Raw genomic sequence first — 16665 nt, 5'->3', positions numbered from 1 at the left:
TGCAATTTCGGAATTGTATCATATCTAACATGATTGTCACTTTAAGATTTTGCTAAATTTGGGGCATCATCATCAGGTTACTTGAATCTGTTTTCGTGAAAGAGGTTGATATCAAACAACTTCTAACTAATTTCTCCCGATTATACTCTATGTAGTCATTCTTAAATATATTTTTTGGTAAAGGAAAATTAATCACGAACTCCGACTTTGCAGCTGATTCTTTAGGACTCAAGTTGGTATGCCAATTTACATAATGCCTGGATAAGCATGAACACATTCTGTCTCAGTCTACACAGTAAAACAAGCACTCTTACTATACAGCGGTTTTATTTTGTTCTGATACAGAAGGCTCTTTTTCCAGACAGTTACAAACAGTGCAATAATTTAAGAATGTTAAAAATAAACACAAACAGGCTGCTACAAAGCAAGAACAGTATAACAGAGGCAAGTGCCAGGCTAAGCAGTGTTACCACAAGATGGTGGCAGGGGCATCACTGCATGATGGGCAATGATGGCATAGCTGAACTTTCACATGAAGCATCATTGGCACTTACAGGATGACTCAGAAAAAAAAAAAAGAGGTATGAGCACTTAGAATACCAATGGCCCAATGAAGACAAGCCCCATTGGCTTGGGTAGCCATGGTCCAAAATATGTCAACATTCATTTGTCACATACCAAATATATTTGGCACTGAATAATGAAGTGTGAATGAAAGTACCAGTCTTCCTGCATAAGTTACATCCTCCGCTATTAAAACATGTGCAATATCTTAAATATTTTTACATTAAAAAAAAATTAATGAGAAATGCAGTAAATTGTTCCATGGTGTAATAATGTTCCATTGGTGTGGGATTAGAAGAAACAAGTATCTACTTTTTACAGAAACAGCAGCACTCTTATTCATGGGTTGTGCCTGGTATTGCAGTTCAATTTAAGTAAATAAAAATTAGCTGCAAAACCAGATAAAACCCATAGACAGAAGGAGGGGGTGGATGTGCTGTGTTTTGGCAAAATGCAGACCCTGTTTTTGTAATCCTGGATAACCCATTGAATGTTAATTCTGGAATGAAATATGTATACTTTGTGGCTAAAGAAGCTGTGCTCACAGAGCAAACGTTAACGTTTAGCCATAGCGGTGCCGTCACGATGAGGAACTGGAGTTCAGCCACATCGCAGTAAATACAGCTTTTCATTATTCATTTGGCTCTATAACACATTAAATTGGCCTCAACTTTTCCCATAGGCAACTCCTGCTAGTCAGTGATCAGCAATAACTTGTTCTGGTACAGCTCTAGTTAAGAACATTGTTAAAACACACAGTAGAAGGACAATTGAAGTAAAATGACATGGCACAAACGAAGAAGCCATTGAGTGAAGGTGTTTGCATCTCAATAAAGACAAGACAATGGTGATTATTTTTCAAGGTGTTGTAGGACGACGGCTTTTACCAGTCATGCAGAGCTAAACTGCAGCTCATCCTGAAGTATACAGTAGTGGTGGCTGTGCATGCACCACCACTCCCAATCATTTCAACGGGACAGCCGGTCATTGTAATGATACTAACCCCTTTGGAATGAAGCTGGTTTGGGATGATCTCCCTCTGTTGATTAAGTGTAATCACCAGTAGCCTGTTCTATGCAACTTAAATATTTCCATTACTAAACTAAATGAATAAAAGACAGCAGAAATCTATTTTGGCTGTCTACGTTTGCTTATGGCCAGACTCCTTGGGAGAAAGCTTGCTTGCATGGTTTCTCCACAGCTATAAAGCTCATATAAGGCAAACGGTTTAGCAGCGAATACTAGATGGGGGCAGCAACATACTCAAGACTGTATCATTATTACTTGCTATGTATCTAGTGTCAAAATGTTCCTTGATGCTGCCCTCAATACAGTCCTGTCTACAAGAGGATCACAACCGTACGTCATCATTCTTAGGGCAATTCCATAGGAAGCGAGCTGACCTAAGCATGTTTTGGAAGTGTGGAAGGAAACGGGAATACAAGGCAGAAACCAGAGAACATGCGAACGCCAGATGGCGAGCTGATCAAATCACAAAGGCTATAAAGCATTATTACCATGATGGCCATGAGGAATAACTCAATACGTTTGGTGGTTGATAAAAAGGAATGTTTAAATAAATAGAGGCATCTGGCAAAAATGTCAAAAAGCAGTAAAAGTACAATTACAATTTTGGTTACCATGGCAATGAAAGATGCCATGACTTTACACTATTGCTTTTCCACCATTGATCATAGAGACTATGGTAATCTTAAACCTTCTACATAAGCTTTTCTGATGCCTACTACTGCAGCAGTCTAGTGACCAAAGCAAGTGGGCAGTCATGTGATGTCATTTTCATGAATCTGCATGCATGCTCCTTGAGTAGGTTGATATTTAAAGTGGATCTCTTCTTGTATAAAGCACAGCCAGCACAAAAAGATAAAGTCGAGGACTAGAAGTAAGTGTTGCAATAGCAATGATGTACATCTATGAAAACAATGATTTTGAATTATGGAACTACATTCTACCCCATTTGTATCCTCTTCCTTATTAGCCGGAGCAGAGAGCCCCTGCAAACAATATCTCTCCCTTTGGAGGACTCAGTGTGTTGAAGTATAACTCAGACAGTGCTTTTAATGAAGACTAGTAGGATGTTCTTTGCAAGTAAAGCTTTTCTGCTGATGGAATTGAAGATTGGAATAATTGATTTCTGCAATTTTTCTGTCTTTTCAAAGCAAGATTAGAAATTCAGAACTAAAAGGGGGAAAAAAATCTCAGACTATAAAAGGACTGTTCATTAAGCAGTGCCAACTTGTTTTACTTCAAGCTCTTAACATCCTGGTCTAATAGAGTTAGTGAAGAAGCAGATTCTGGCAGGTAGTTGCTGCACATCACTACTTGTATGTAACTTATTACAGTTCCTATGTAGTGTATGAGCCTCATCTACCAAATAATGACTCTCTGAAGGTTCATCTGCCTGGGCTTCCGAGTTAGCTTGTTATAAGGGACTCCTTTACTGTTCATTGTTTGAGAGTCAGCAAAGTCTTGGATGGAAGGGGAGGCACAACAATAGTGAGTCTCCCATTGTTCATCTCCATTTCCACTTGAATCCTGATCTACCTCTTGGCTCCATCCTCTTGCCCCTGAGTTTTGTCCTTTGGGCTTTTTGTTTTTGCCTCTTGTTTCGGAGACAGGAGCTTAAGGACTTTCATTGGTTTGAATTTGCCTTTTTTCTTTTTATGAGATTCTGTGTGAAAATCTGAAAAATAAAATAAAGTAAGAAGACTAGAAATGTGCAGTCTGCAATGCAATGTACATGGTGCTGGAAGGTAGAATAATATTCAGTTTATTGTCTTTGTTTGAAGGTAGAAGATCCAAAGGCAAGTTGTGAAAGGTGAATAGAAGTGGTAAAATGAGAAATCGAAATCCAAGCAGAACATACAGGGCTACATACGGCAGAAACCTTCGTTGTGAGGTACATCACTCATCCAAACATCACATTATCGACCTACCTACATCACAGCTAATCAAAGTTAATTGTGGCCATTTTGTGACCCTTAACTTTCTACAACAGTCACCAGAAATCCAAACAGACTGGATTTGTAGCAACTATTGTATCGTGGACAACTTTCACCTTAAGAAGAAACTGCAATAAGATAGGCCATTCACATTAGGAAAAGCTATTATCCCATAACATGCATGGTATAATATGACAGAATACTAAATCTATATGGGGTAAAATATAAAATGTTGCTTTCACTGAATGAGTTGATGCTGAAATAGTGGACATTTAGGCGTTTTATGTCCAATCACAATGCAGAACTCTTCAGAAGTCCATTACAGCACGTCACGCTCTACAAAGAGCCTAAAGATTATGTGATACTAGTATCTTTTCCATTAATATACACAGCTGCTTTAACTTGTAAACTATTTCACCTCCAATGAGCACCTTACCTTTCCTTTTGAGCATTGCTTCTATTAATTTGTCCTCCTCTTCTTCCCTGCAGCAAAACAAAATCAACATGCAACTTACACTATGATTTATTTCAGAATTTCATTACACATATCTTTTTTCTACCATATTGCAATGAAAGAGGAGTGAAAATAAGCAAATCTATAAAGATTTAAGTGAGTAATGACTTAGAATGATCAAACCAATTATGATCTGTTCAAGGATTTACAAAGCTAAAGTTGTATAAATAATATGATCATTCAATGCCCTATGCTCTAAAATATAGTGTCCAATGTCATATGGCATGATTTTTTAATATTTTGGATTGAAATAGAAAACTACCGTATATACTCGAGTATTAGCCGACCCAAGTGTAAGCTGAGACAATAAGTTCCACCATAAAAAACTGGGAAAACTTACTGACTCGAGTATAAGCCTAGCTATACTCGAGTATATACACTAGGTAAAAAAAACCAAAAAAAAAACCTCCATACTCACCCCCCAGCTGGCGTCTGTGTCTGTGCGACAAGCTGCTTGAATTCTCCCTGCTGTAATCCCCGACGCCCTCTCTGCTCGGCTCTGTCAGTGCTGTGATTGGATTGAGCACCAGCCAATCACAGCTGGCGCTCAATCCAATCACAGCGCTTACTTACACAGCACTGACGGCAGGGGATTTGAAAGCCGAGCAGGGAGATGACAGCGGGGAGAATTCGAAAGCAGCTTGATTGGCTGTGAATGATCGAGCACCGGCTGCGATTGGCTGACGCTCGATCCCATCACAGCTCTTACTTACACAGCGCTGACGGCGGAGGATGACAGAGCCGAGCAAAGAGGACGGCGGGGGGGGGGGGGGGCGGGTGACAGCGGAGAGAATTCACGCAGCATGCCGCACCGCCACCGGAGACACAGCCGCCGGCTGGGAGGCGAGTATGGAATTTTTTTTTTAAAGCCTTCCCTGACTCGAATACAAGCCTAGTGCTGAAAAACTGGGCTTATACTCGAGTATATACAGTATGTATGAAATCAAAGCCATGTAGAGGTACAGTAGGGCTCCAAAACACAGCTATGCCTCCATACAACTCAGATTACCAAGAGCTGTAATTAGTACTAAAGAAATTGTTCCCATTCACAAATCTACAGAAATTATGAAAATGAACTGAAAACACAAGGTTTATGATAGTTTCAAAGCTTAATTATACAATGATTAGCCTATAGTTACATAGAACTTGAAAATCCTTTTTTTTGTTTTTGTTCATGCAGCACAGAATTTAATACATTTGTAGATGTAGCTTTCCTTTTAATTTCTCCGTTCTTTAGGATCCAATCCTGGTTTTGAGGAAAATATTCTACACTGTGTGAACCTAACCTAAAAAATAACCTTTACGTCACTGGTTTTGACACTTGACTTTATGAAATCAAAAATTTTTGCTCCATGGACTGTTTTACTGTTCACAGTTTTTTTTATAAATGATGCCCAACATTTAGTTCTATACTTGATATCCAGCTGAACCCTATAAATTCAAAGACCATCTGTACAATAGAAAGATTAGTAACTGAAGAACAAAATATCAAATAAAGTGAACAATTAAACACGTAGTTAGAATTATGGAACCTAGAACACTAGGATTAATACCTTTGCCTATCTTCATCCAGGCACTTGACTATTGCATTTCTCTGTTCAATGAGAGTCACCAGCATCTGCATAAGTACCTGCTCTCTTTCCTTATCTTCATCCAACCAGTCTTTCTCTGTAGAGAGTAATCGATGTTTCAGTGAGCAAAAAACACCTCAATATTTCAATGTACTCAAAGTTAAACAATACTAATGCAGTCCAACAACAGCATAAAATTCTGTACAGACATATGAAACATATTTTATAAGTGACATATATATGTAAAGGAACGCCAACAAAGTAATTACAGGATCTCCCCGACGACAAACTTTACAAATGCCAATATCCCTTGTGAAGGGACCAAATGAAGACAAGAAGCTGCCATCATACTGGCATTTTTAAGGCTATGCAAAGCTGTCAGAGGTCACCCTCCTGCATCAAAGTATGCATGTAAACCTTCACTGCTGTTGCCTCTGCTGTCTCTCTCTTCTCCATTTATGTTAGTCAGTACACACTTGTATATTATAGGTAGGAACTACAACATATTACTCTTGCACGATGGGAACAAAAAAAAACAACTCTGAGGGACACCAAATATCTTAATAGGAGTCAAACAAACAACTATAATATGGTAAGAGTAGTAATTTTTAAATAAGCCTTTGTAGTAACCAGACCAGGATTTAGTGAGCTAGCTACAGATGACATCCACTATTTTAGCAAAGATGATAAAAAATTAGGGATACATCCCTCAGTTTAGATATACAAGTCTTTTTTTTAAGTTACACCTAAACAACAAAGAAACCAAACACTGTTTAACCATCCATACTTATGGTGTCCTTAATCTCTTAGTCAAAGCAACAGGTATAGAATTTTGAAAAGCCAGTAGGTTAGACCTACCTGACCTACCAAATACTTATAAAAAGTGTAAGAAAGATACTCATTAATGCAAAACCAGACCTTTTCAGATCACAATAAAGAATCTGCAAATAAGGGAGATGAAACAATACCTCTGCAGCGCCACCTACTGGATGGCAGCATTCCTTCAAATCAATGCTTGACCATTTATACAGGTCTGTAGAGCAAGGATTGGGAACTGGAAACCAAATCAGAATCCATGCACTGACAGCCATTTCAGGGTTTTTGCCCCTCATCAGTGTGCAGTTGTATCTTGGCTTGGCTAGTGAGAGGCCTGTGACGTGGGTTGGAAGGGGTAACATCTTTCCTTAGGGAGAGCACCAACAGTGATGCTGCCATCCAATATATGGTGCTGCAGAGCCAGTTCCATCTTTCTTATTTGCATATTACCCAGAGGAACATCGATGGCCTTATAAGTCTCCTCAATCACCTTCTTGGTGTTCTCCCTAAGGAGAGAGGTTACCCCTCCCGACCCACAATTCAGAATCTCTTAAATCTTATATTTGCTTTTTCCAAAATATTTGTACTAATGTAAAGAGGCAAAGAAATATGAATATAGGATTAAGACACATGGGGAAGAGGAAGCAGGAGAGAAGGCACATCAACATGCGGATGGGTTTTTGGGTGATAAAAAATGGCTTATTATAAAAATTTCCATTTCCAAATTACTATAGTATAAGCTGCTGCTGTAGCAAATAATACTTTTCAGAGCAAGTTTTCATGTGGATTTCTGTTATTCTTGCTGTCAAATATACCATAACCTGCTGACATGGCTAATAGCTCAGTTATAAACAGAAGGCAAGTGTGAACTGAGTCTAAGGGCTCCTTCCCACGAACGGATTTACGCCGCATAAATTCGCGGCAAAAATCCGCTGCGTTGCCCCCTATTAGGTTCTATTGAACCTAATAGCACAATGCTCACGGTGCGGAATTCCACCGCGGAATTTCGCACCGTGAAATCTCCCGTCCTCACCCGCAGCATGTTCTATTTGCCGCGGGTGTACGCGCTGACGGCTTCCATTGCAGTCAATGGAAGCCGTCCGTTCACGCTATCTCCCGCTGCAACCAGCGGAAGATAGCGTGAAAAAACGCTTCCCCGCCTACCGCCGCGCGTCATATGACGCGGCCGGCGCGTCACGTGACACGGCCGGCCGCGTGATGTGACGCGGTGGGCGTGTCACATGACGCGACGGCGGTGGGCGGGGAAGCGTCTTCACGCTATCTTCCGCTGGTAAGTATGGGGTCTCTGGGGGGCGCCGTGACGGGCTTCACTGCGGAATATTACGCGGCGGAGCCCGTCACGCTCGTGTGAAGCCGGCCTAATAGAAGTAAAAAAAATGAACTAGCGAGCTTTAGTGACTGCAGACCTACCTGGTTTATTAAGAAGGCAACGAAGTTCATATTCAACATCAGCCTGTCGTTGCTCAAGGTTTTGCTGCTTCATGCTAAAATAAATAGAAATAGCATTGAATATGATGATAGCTTTCTGTTAATGATAAGGTGTCTCAATAACAGTATAAGAAATACCCTTGCTAACATATACTCTATGATGATCTCATTTAAATTGCTTTTTTCCTTCTGTCCTAGGGAAATAGACCACAGACTACATAAATAGTAAGCTTATTTCTATTACTACTATTCTAGCTCCATACTAGCTATGCTACAGTGTGAAAATGTCATGTCAGAATACTTAGAAGGGAAATACAATAACTGACTGGACATTGATGGATTTCAGGAAAACCCTTTCTTCACAAAGCTTCAGACAATGAAGATATTTTCAATATAATTGCAGACTTGCTAAGAGCTTTCTAGAGTCACAGTCTTGTGTCCTTATTGGCTGTTATAGTCATGTGATATGAAATGTCACGGTTCAATGAATGTGCTATCAATGTCCTGAGGGACGACTGGCTGGGGAAGGGAGTGGGTTGCAACACTACAAAACTAAGTCTTTTACAAAACTAAGCGTATTGGACGTATTTTTCTTTCCGACATCCAGTAAGTGAAGTTTTCCGCCCAGATCTCAGAAAACACAACTACATAGAGACGAGGACTTTCATTGTCCTCATACATAATAATCCAACACACAATTTCACAGCCAATATACTCACGTGTACACAAGCTCAGATTCTCGGCGCACTAGTATATGCTTCTCTTGGATAAGTTTGAACCAATCTACCAACAAACCGTCTTCTTCAGGCTCTGTTAAAAAAAATTTAAAAAAAGAGAAAATGACAAACTGTATCAATTTTTTTTTTCTTATTTTCTTAGCACACTTCGCCCTTTCACACCATTCTCCAGCCTGCGAAGCCTTTGCTCAAGCACTACTCCTCGATGCTCCAGTGCATCTAGTCGTATCTCAATATTCTCCATCTCCATCTGAATTTCATCTTCTGGAATGTAGTCATCAGCCTGAACCTGAAGCCCGAGAGGGTATAGTTTAGAAACACAGCTCTCTATGGCTCTACGTAGATGCATAATATACCATGCTTTGCCTTACCTTGCGTTTGATAAGTGGGAAGCCATGTCCTGGCGCAGGTGGACGAGCAGGTTTTGGACCTTTCTTACTTTTTCTGGTAGTAGGAGAGGTTATTGGAGAAGACTTTCTATTGAAAGGATTTTCTTTACATAAAGTCTAAAAGAAGAGTCAGCAAGAAGAAAAATGACAGACTTAGCAAGGTTTATTTAATCTCAGAGCACCTGCTTGATATGCGTAAATAATGTACAGTGGTACCCCGGGATACGAATGCCTCAGTTTGCGGGTTTTTTGATTTGCAAGCGGGCTGTCCCCTGAATTTTTGATCTGATTTATGAGCAAAAAAGCGGGGTAGGAGCCTGCTTGCAAGTCAAAAAACTCGCAAGCTGAGGCCCAGGAGGGGGAAGGTGGTCTATTACTCACATATCGCCGGCATTTCGTCCTCGCAATGGTCTGCGGTGCTGCTGCAGGCTGTCGCTCCCTCTTCCACGCCGACAGGGCATTGCTTTCTGGATGCAGGGCTTGAATTTCCCGCCTCCAGCAAAATAGGGCTCTGATTGGTTAACTCAGCGCCACGTCAGCCAATGAAAGCCAGCCAGTGCTAGGTTAACCAATCGCAGCCATTCAATGACATCATGAATGACGGTGATTGGTTAACCCAGCGCCAGCTTTCATTGGCTGACGCAACGCAGAGTTAACTAATCAGAGCAGTAGCTTGCTGGAAGCGGGGACATTCAAGCCCCGCATCCAGAAAGCAATGCTCTGTCGGCGTGGAGGAGGGAGCAACAGCCTGCAGCAGAGCCGCAAATCATTGTGGAACGCCAGCGGTAAGGCAGTATTGGTTTTTATTTTTTTTGTAGTTAGTTTCCCCATAGAAATGCATTGGAACGCATTAATGCCGTTTCAATGCATTTCAATTGGAAAAAGTGCGTTGACATACAAGTTTTTCGGCTTAAAGGGGTTGTCCCGAGGCAGCAAGTGGGTCTATACACTTCTGCATGGCCATAATAATGCACTTTGTAATGTACATTGTGCATTAATTATGAGCCATACAGAAGTTATAAAAAGTTTTATACTTACCTGCTCCGTTGCTGGCGTCCTCGTCTCCATGGTGCCGACTAATTTTCGCCCTCCGATGGCCAAATTAGCCGCGCTTGCGCAGTCCGGGTCTTCTTCTTTTCTGAATGGGGCTCCGTGTAGCTCCGTGTAGCTCCGCCCCGTCACGTGCCGATTCCAGCCAATCAGGAGGCTGGAATCGGCAATGGACCGCACAGAAGCCCTGCGGTCCATGAAGACAGAGGATCCCGGCGGCCATCTTCAGCAGGTGAGTATGAAGACGCCGGACCGCCGGGATTCAGGTAAGCGCTGTGCGGGTGGTTTTTTTAACCCCTGCATCGGGGTTGTCTCGCGCCGAACGGGGGGGGGGTTTAAAAAAAAAAAAAAACAACCCGTTTCGGCGCGGGACAACCCCTTTAAGAGCTCCGTCTCGGAATGGATTAAACTTTTTTCCGGACTTCACTAATTGGCCTTTAACCTGCACATACATCTTTTTAAGGCAGTGGCTTATCTGACCACTGACAGCCAAGCTCCTGCTCTAATCACCAAATGCGGAGAAACCTCAGATCCTGGCAGATTAGTTTAGTTTCTAAAGTCCCTATGCAAAAGTCTTTGTCTCCATAGTAACAGACCAGAAATAAGCCATGTGTAGTCTGATCCTGTAATTAACTCTTAGAAAGTAAGCCGGAAGTTAGGGAGAAAATGGAAAGGAGCATGACTGCAGGATTTGAGGACACAGGGCTGGTTTGTAGTAAGTTACCACTGATAAACAAGTCTGCATAGTACCTGTAGATACAGAGTGGTAGTAGATTTTAATCTAGACTATTTAGAAAGTTGCTCCGTGATTTATTGTAGATGCATAGACAAAGTATACATAGCAGTTAAATATATTTTTTACTACCAGCCTGCAAACTGCATAATCTTAGAGAAGTAAAACGTTCTGATTTCAACATGGTGGTGAACATAGGGTTAATAACTATACCTTTGGAGGTGGTTTGGCTTCTGAAGGTGTACTTGTATCTGGATCAGGTGGCTGTGGGGCTGGTCTGCTTGGACTAGTTCGAAGGCTATCACAGGAGGAGTCTTTTTTTTCTGGGGACAGACTTTCATGTACCTCACTTGTACTGGCTACGTCACCTGACGACGAAAGGCTGGTGTTGGTTGATAAATGACTATGATCATAGCTATTATTTGCGGAATCGTTAAGGAAGTCTGCTTTCCCCTCATCTGGTGGTCCAGATGTAGTGGGCGAGTGAATAGTTGGTTCTGAAGAACTTTTAGGAACACTCTCTGACTCATGATCTTTTGTAGAAGGTTCTGTAGGAAGGCTCTCTGTGCTTAAAGCTGGTGAAGGACTGCTTGAAGGAGGCTCTGAATGAGACAGCCGGGAAGTAAGATGACTGGAATGGTGAGCTGCAGACACAAGATAGAATATATGGTGTATTGTAACGTAACATATCGCAAAAAGAGGCAAATAAGTTTTCCAAATACGGGGAAGCAAGGAAGGTTGTCTGTAAGTTAAGCAAGACTAGAGACTTTCTTACCCAATGGGGAAGCATTTGGTGCTTTAGGTGCTAGCCTTTTTCGAGTCTTTGGGCTGCTGGTTGGAGTAATTCCATACCACGGATGGCTTGGTTTTAAAGTATTTTCACTTTCCTCGTCATCTTCTTCCTCAAATGGGTTGTAGTGTTTGGCTTTATCCTCTTTATCTTCTGGTGATTTCATGTTCTTTTTCAAATCATCCTGTTTTTGAACAGCAGGTGGAGGAGGTGGGGGAGCTCGTTTTTTAGGCTCAGATGCTGCCACCAATGAAATCCAAGGTGGATCTTTATGTCGTTTTCCCTCCTCCTCTCTAAAAGACACATTGCAGACACCTAATGAGCTAAGCAATAATCAGACTTAAAAAGTTTTAGTTCATTTTAAAAACATTTATATAATCATTCTGACAGGACATGAAGGTTTTGCTACCCCTTTTTAATAAAATTTTACAATTCTCTTTCTTCTGCATGTTCGTCACTGTATTCATCTTCGCTCACTATCACATTCTCAGGAGGCACTGGTACTGGCAATTCTTCACCGTGACATGCAGGTCTTATGGCAGATGGTTATTTACGATATTGCACAGTTTTCCCTGTTTTCAAGGCGATTCCTACTATTTTTGTCAGACAGAAATAACAGTCTGTTGTGTGATCTGTTGGCTCCCTCCAAATCATGGGAACAGCAAAGGGCATATGACATGTTCCTTTTAACCAGCCTGTCAGTAGTGTAACACATATCAAACAGCAAATGTGCGGAGCCCATCTGCAGTCCTGTTCACCAACCTTACACCCGAAATATAGTTCGTAGCACTTTTTTACAAGAGGATTAAGTTTTCATTTTTGCAATTTCAGAGTAAACTCTCCACAGATAGAACAAAAAGAATTTGGGATATTTGCACGGGTACGAGGCATTTTTTCTGAATTGACACAAAACTCAAAACTTCACAAACGTAGAACTACAAGCAGTCACTTCCAACAGCAATTGTTGACTGAACTCTCAATGCTGAGATACGGGTTTGTACATGTTCTGGCATGACTCATGGGCAATGTTGCCAAACCTCCCTTATTTCCTGGTGATGGCTTTCTAAATTAAGGGTTTTGGATTGTAATTCCTAGTATATTTCAATTGTTTTTCAACAATTGCAACTGCTGAATTAAATTAAGCCACAGCAGAATACCAAAATTTAGTGTTTTCAAGGATTTCTATAAAAAGGGTAAAGTGTCACAAGAAAACTGAGCCCGATAGGCAAAAACTGATTTCATTTTCGAATTCAGCACTCATGACTTACAAAGAATGTGAATGATTTTCTTAGCTAACAAAAATGCTGTTTACCAGTGTTACCTGACAGTAATTATCTCACTATGTGCCGCCATATTGTTTACTTTATATAGTAAATGGATGCGGTGCTTAGCCCCTACAAACTCCCACTTCCACTAGGTCACTCTTCGTACTCATCTTGCAGGTAAGCCTGGTTAATGAGCACTTCTCTCCTCACGCAAGATCTTTAGGCTAGTTTCACATGGGTGATCACGAATTTGCAGAGAGAAAATCTTGTCTTTGTTCCAGTACCTTTTAAGCATCAGCGATGCTTTTTATTGAGAATAATCTCACAATGCTGCCTTTCCACGATAAAAATCACGCCATTTTTTATCGCGAAAGTCAGTAGGACTCTAATGTTAAAAAAACACATTGCACGAAAATTGCAAGGTTAGTTACTTACAGGTCCTTTTATTTCATACATCTTTATATTCTTACTGTATCTGTCAATGTAGTTTGAAAACCAAACCTAATATTTTTGAGCTTGTTACTCATATTTGTTGATTTTCTCATTGTGACAACTTTTCTGCTTAATGCTTTATTTTGCCATCTGAATTGGTAAATAAACAGTTTATAAATAATCCTTTTTTTCATTAACGTGTAACTGTAATTTCCCAAAATGTTTTACATGTCAAAAGTTTTGATCACTGGGGTATCAAAGTACTCAGACTTTCACAAGTTTCTATTGAGCGCATCTTCAGCTAGAAAACAGACAGTGCTTGGATGAGCACTTCTACCACCTTGTTCTAGCAATCTGTAGGGGTCTCAGCACCTGGACCCTTAGTGGTCAAAACTTCTGACAAGTCTCTATGACATGTCAAAAGTTTTTGGAAATGACAGTTATACTTTTAGATGAGAAGTTTGGAAAATTGACCCTTACTTCTGAAGCACTGGTATTTACCTATCTGAAGACCTTGGTCTGCCTCTTGGTTTTGGAACGGGGGGAGACAACGCCTGCTGGTCACCTTCATAGGATAAAAAAATATATAGAAAACAGGTTAAACAAAGTGTACTTAATTATATAATAAAGGTCTCACATGAAATGATTCAACTACACCAAGGTAATAAATATTTTATTATCTTACCATTCACAAGACTTGTTGGTCTCACTGGACTTTGTCCAGTGGCAGACCGTGCTCTTGGCAGAGGCTGTGGTATTACATCACTTGTTCTTCTTGGTGCTGGCACTGGTCGGCTGTCTGATATGCACTCACTATCAAGTTCTTTCTGTGGTTTGTTGGGAAGAGGTGGCTTTGGTGGTGTGCGTGGCTTTGGTGGAGACAAGACATTGTTTTCCACAGACCCTTTTTCAACACATACAGGACTGCTGGTGCCTGGTCGCGGTCGGTAGTGATGGGTACATACAAATGTGCCAGTCTCCGGACCAGGTTGATAGGAACCAGGTAGTAGGGTACCAGAGCATTCCTTACACCTGGAAACAAGCAAAATGCAAATGACTGAATGGTTTATAAATAACGTAAGCAAAACTTTCAAAATCGGAAGATATACAGAATACAGTAGCCATATTAGACTAACATCATGTAAGAGTTTTATAGCTGATTGACAAGGAAGATCTGAATGTAGAAAATTAAATCAAAACGTTCAAATATATGACAATTAAAAAAAACAAAACTCTTAATTGGACACTGCTATATAAAGCTGGCCATATACTTTAGATTGCTGTCAGCCTAACGCTGGTTCCCACAGACTCCCTTATACTTATGCTTGCTTGGCCATGTGTGCACGTGTTGTCAACGGGAAGAAGTAAATAAGCAGCTGCCAAACATCTCTGGCAACTGCTTATCTCCCATGCAAACGAAGGATCAAACATGATAAATCCAACATGCACAACTCTTCTTTCCCCCAAAACCCACCTTCTGGGAAAGTTAGGACACCATCATACATTACATGGTCGCTAGTTCTGCTGAAATTAGAATGAAGGTGAGAAGATTAATAAGGGGAATGGGTGGGGACTAAATTTGATTGACAGGCCTGTTGTCTAAGTTTGGTTACACCACAGTACTATGTTGATGGGTGTATGCATACTGCCAGGCAGCACAATACATCATCCTCACAACACAGTGCTGAAAACTGTGTGTGGCAATCTCGTTAAAAGATACACACAGAAACAACAGGGAGTAATACAATATTTAGCAAAATCTTCTCCGTCTATAGATATACATGGACAACTACTTTGAATATTGCACAAAAACCTGAATATTTGTTCTATTGTAACCCCAAGGGATCAGAAACATCCATTTCAGCTCAGCCAATTCAAGTGAACGTAGCTTACAGTAGTAGCCATGTCAGGCACAGGCACACTTGTACCCTGTGCCAGGAACAGGAGTTGCTATGCAATTTCTTTTTTTTTTTTTTAACTCTTTTTCCACATTATAAAGGCCTTAAACAATGCAAATGTTTTGTGGTGCATTGAAAGGCCTTAAACAAACTGTTCGGTTTTGGTACAAACTTCTGACCCAGGACTAAAGGGGTATATTACCTGCAGTTATTCTTTTCAGCTATCCTTCCAATTTGCTGACTCCAGGTACTGTTTTTGGCCATCCAAAATGGCCCACACAAACTTCCAACTACTTAATCCCCACAGTATACTGGTAGTGTTGGACTACCAATACCCAGTACCTGCTCCCTGCTTGGCCACAGCTGCTCAGGTGATCAGCACTGGCCAAATCAGAGAGCAGAGTACAGCGTGCATTACTTAGGTAAAAAATTGCTGCGGTCATCTTGGACAGCCAAAAATTAGGCTTTTAACTGGCGGATTGGAAGGGAAGCACATTAGAACAATTGCAGCTAATAAACACTCTTTCCCCGGGACATAGTTTTATCCCAATACTCGCGGGTCACCTCAGGTTCCACATAATTTTTACGATCACTAGTTGGTTGCCTCTGTTTGAATTTAACTACCGTCCTAAAACATCTCTGTATAAGTTTTTTCCTAACGTCTGATTTTTTTTTTTTATTGTTGCTTCTCTAAGTGACTAGGTCAACTGTAGTTACTCCTAAGTTATACATATGTACTTTTAAGGGGTTTTCTCACAAAAACAATCTGGGTCCACATGCCTGTAATCTAGTACATGGACCACCATTCCTATGATTGGCTGGCATTTTTATACCCACAGTAATTGCATGAAAGGGCAACCACTCTTTTTTGCTGTAGCTATAATGTAAACCTTCTAAACATATTAAATTGGTGTTGGAGAATCCTACAGCAAGAAGGCATTAAATGCAAAAGTGTTTGACGTGTACCTGAAGCACTGGCGGTGGTAAAGCTTTCCTTCCGCTAGGTACCGCTGCACAAGGTGTACATGTTGCTGGCATAAGGCACAGGTGCTGCTGAGAGCCACAGGAGTGGCAGCACCAATAGTATTCAGATTATCCTAGTTATAACGTGAAAGCCAAATATTTTAGGTTACAATCATTGTTTTCAAGCATTGCTGATATTAAAACCAAATGTAGTGACATAATACTATTTCCATGGCATTAGGCTATCTATAAACATATGATCGAGCATTGAGCCAAATAAAGAGGTCGTCCAACAGTTATTTAACCAAACAGCCCCATTACACATGCACACTTGGCTCAAGGTACCTTTACACAGGACAACTGTCAGGCACATAGTTTCACACAAGAGCAATAGTCATTCAAAGAGCTGAGGCGGAGTGTGTCGGATGGTACTGTTGTATCTTGTCTCCACCAGAACAGTGGGAGGAGACAAGGGGTTGTGCTGCTGGAGTGACACGTAACGTCCACAGCTGGCTATTGGCCCCGGACTCCCAG

At 40.9% G+C, this 16665-nt stretch overlaps 1 protein-coding gene across 2 annotated transcripts in view; it reads right to left on the bottom strand.

Moving 5' to 3' along the window:
• Positions 1-310: 310 nt before the first annotated feature.
• Positions 311-16665, bottom strand: part of MICALL1 (MICAL like 1) — a 40583-nt gene continuing 24228 nt past the window's right edge. For both annotated transcript variants that reach the window (XM_066596247.1, XM_066596248.1), the window contains exons 5-16: positions 16135-16265; positions 13956-14302; positions 13772-13835; positions 11559-11866; positions 10997-11427; positions 8983-9117; positions 8774-8900; positions 8594-8684; positions 7857-7930; positions 5592-5706; positions 3961-4007; positions 311-3265 (exon numbers count right to left, since the gene is read on the bottom strand). In XM_066596247.1, the coding sequence (XP_066452344.1) occupies positions 3123-3265; positions 3961-4007; positions 5592-5706; positions 7857-7930; positions 8594-8684; positions 8774-8900; positions 8983-9117; positions 10997-11427; positions 11559-11866; positions 13772-13835; positions 13956-14302; positions 16135-16265 (2013 nt within the window). In that variant the 3' untranslated portion in view covers positions 311-3122. The remainder of the gene's footprint in view (positions 3266-3960; positions 4008-5591; positions 5707-7856; positions 7931-8593; positions 8685-8773; positions 8901-8982; positions 9118-10996; positions 11428-11558; positions 11867-13771; positions 13836-13955; positions 14303-16134; positions 16266-16665) is intronic.

This window comes from Eleutherodactylus coqui, chromosome 3 (genome assembly GCF_035609145.1).
Source record: "Eleutherodactylus coqui strain aEleCoq1 chromosome 3, aEleCoq1.hap1, whole genome shotgun sequence".
Lineage (NCBI taxonomy): Eukaryota > Metazoa > Chordata > Amphibia > Anura > Eleutherodactylidae > Eleutherodactylus > Eleutherodactylus coqui.
The sequence above is the reverse complement of the archived record's forward strand: the minus strand, read 5'-3'. Positions and strand labels throughout refer to the sequence as shown.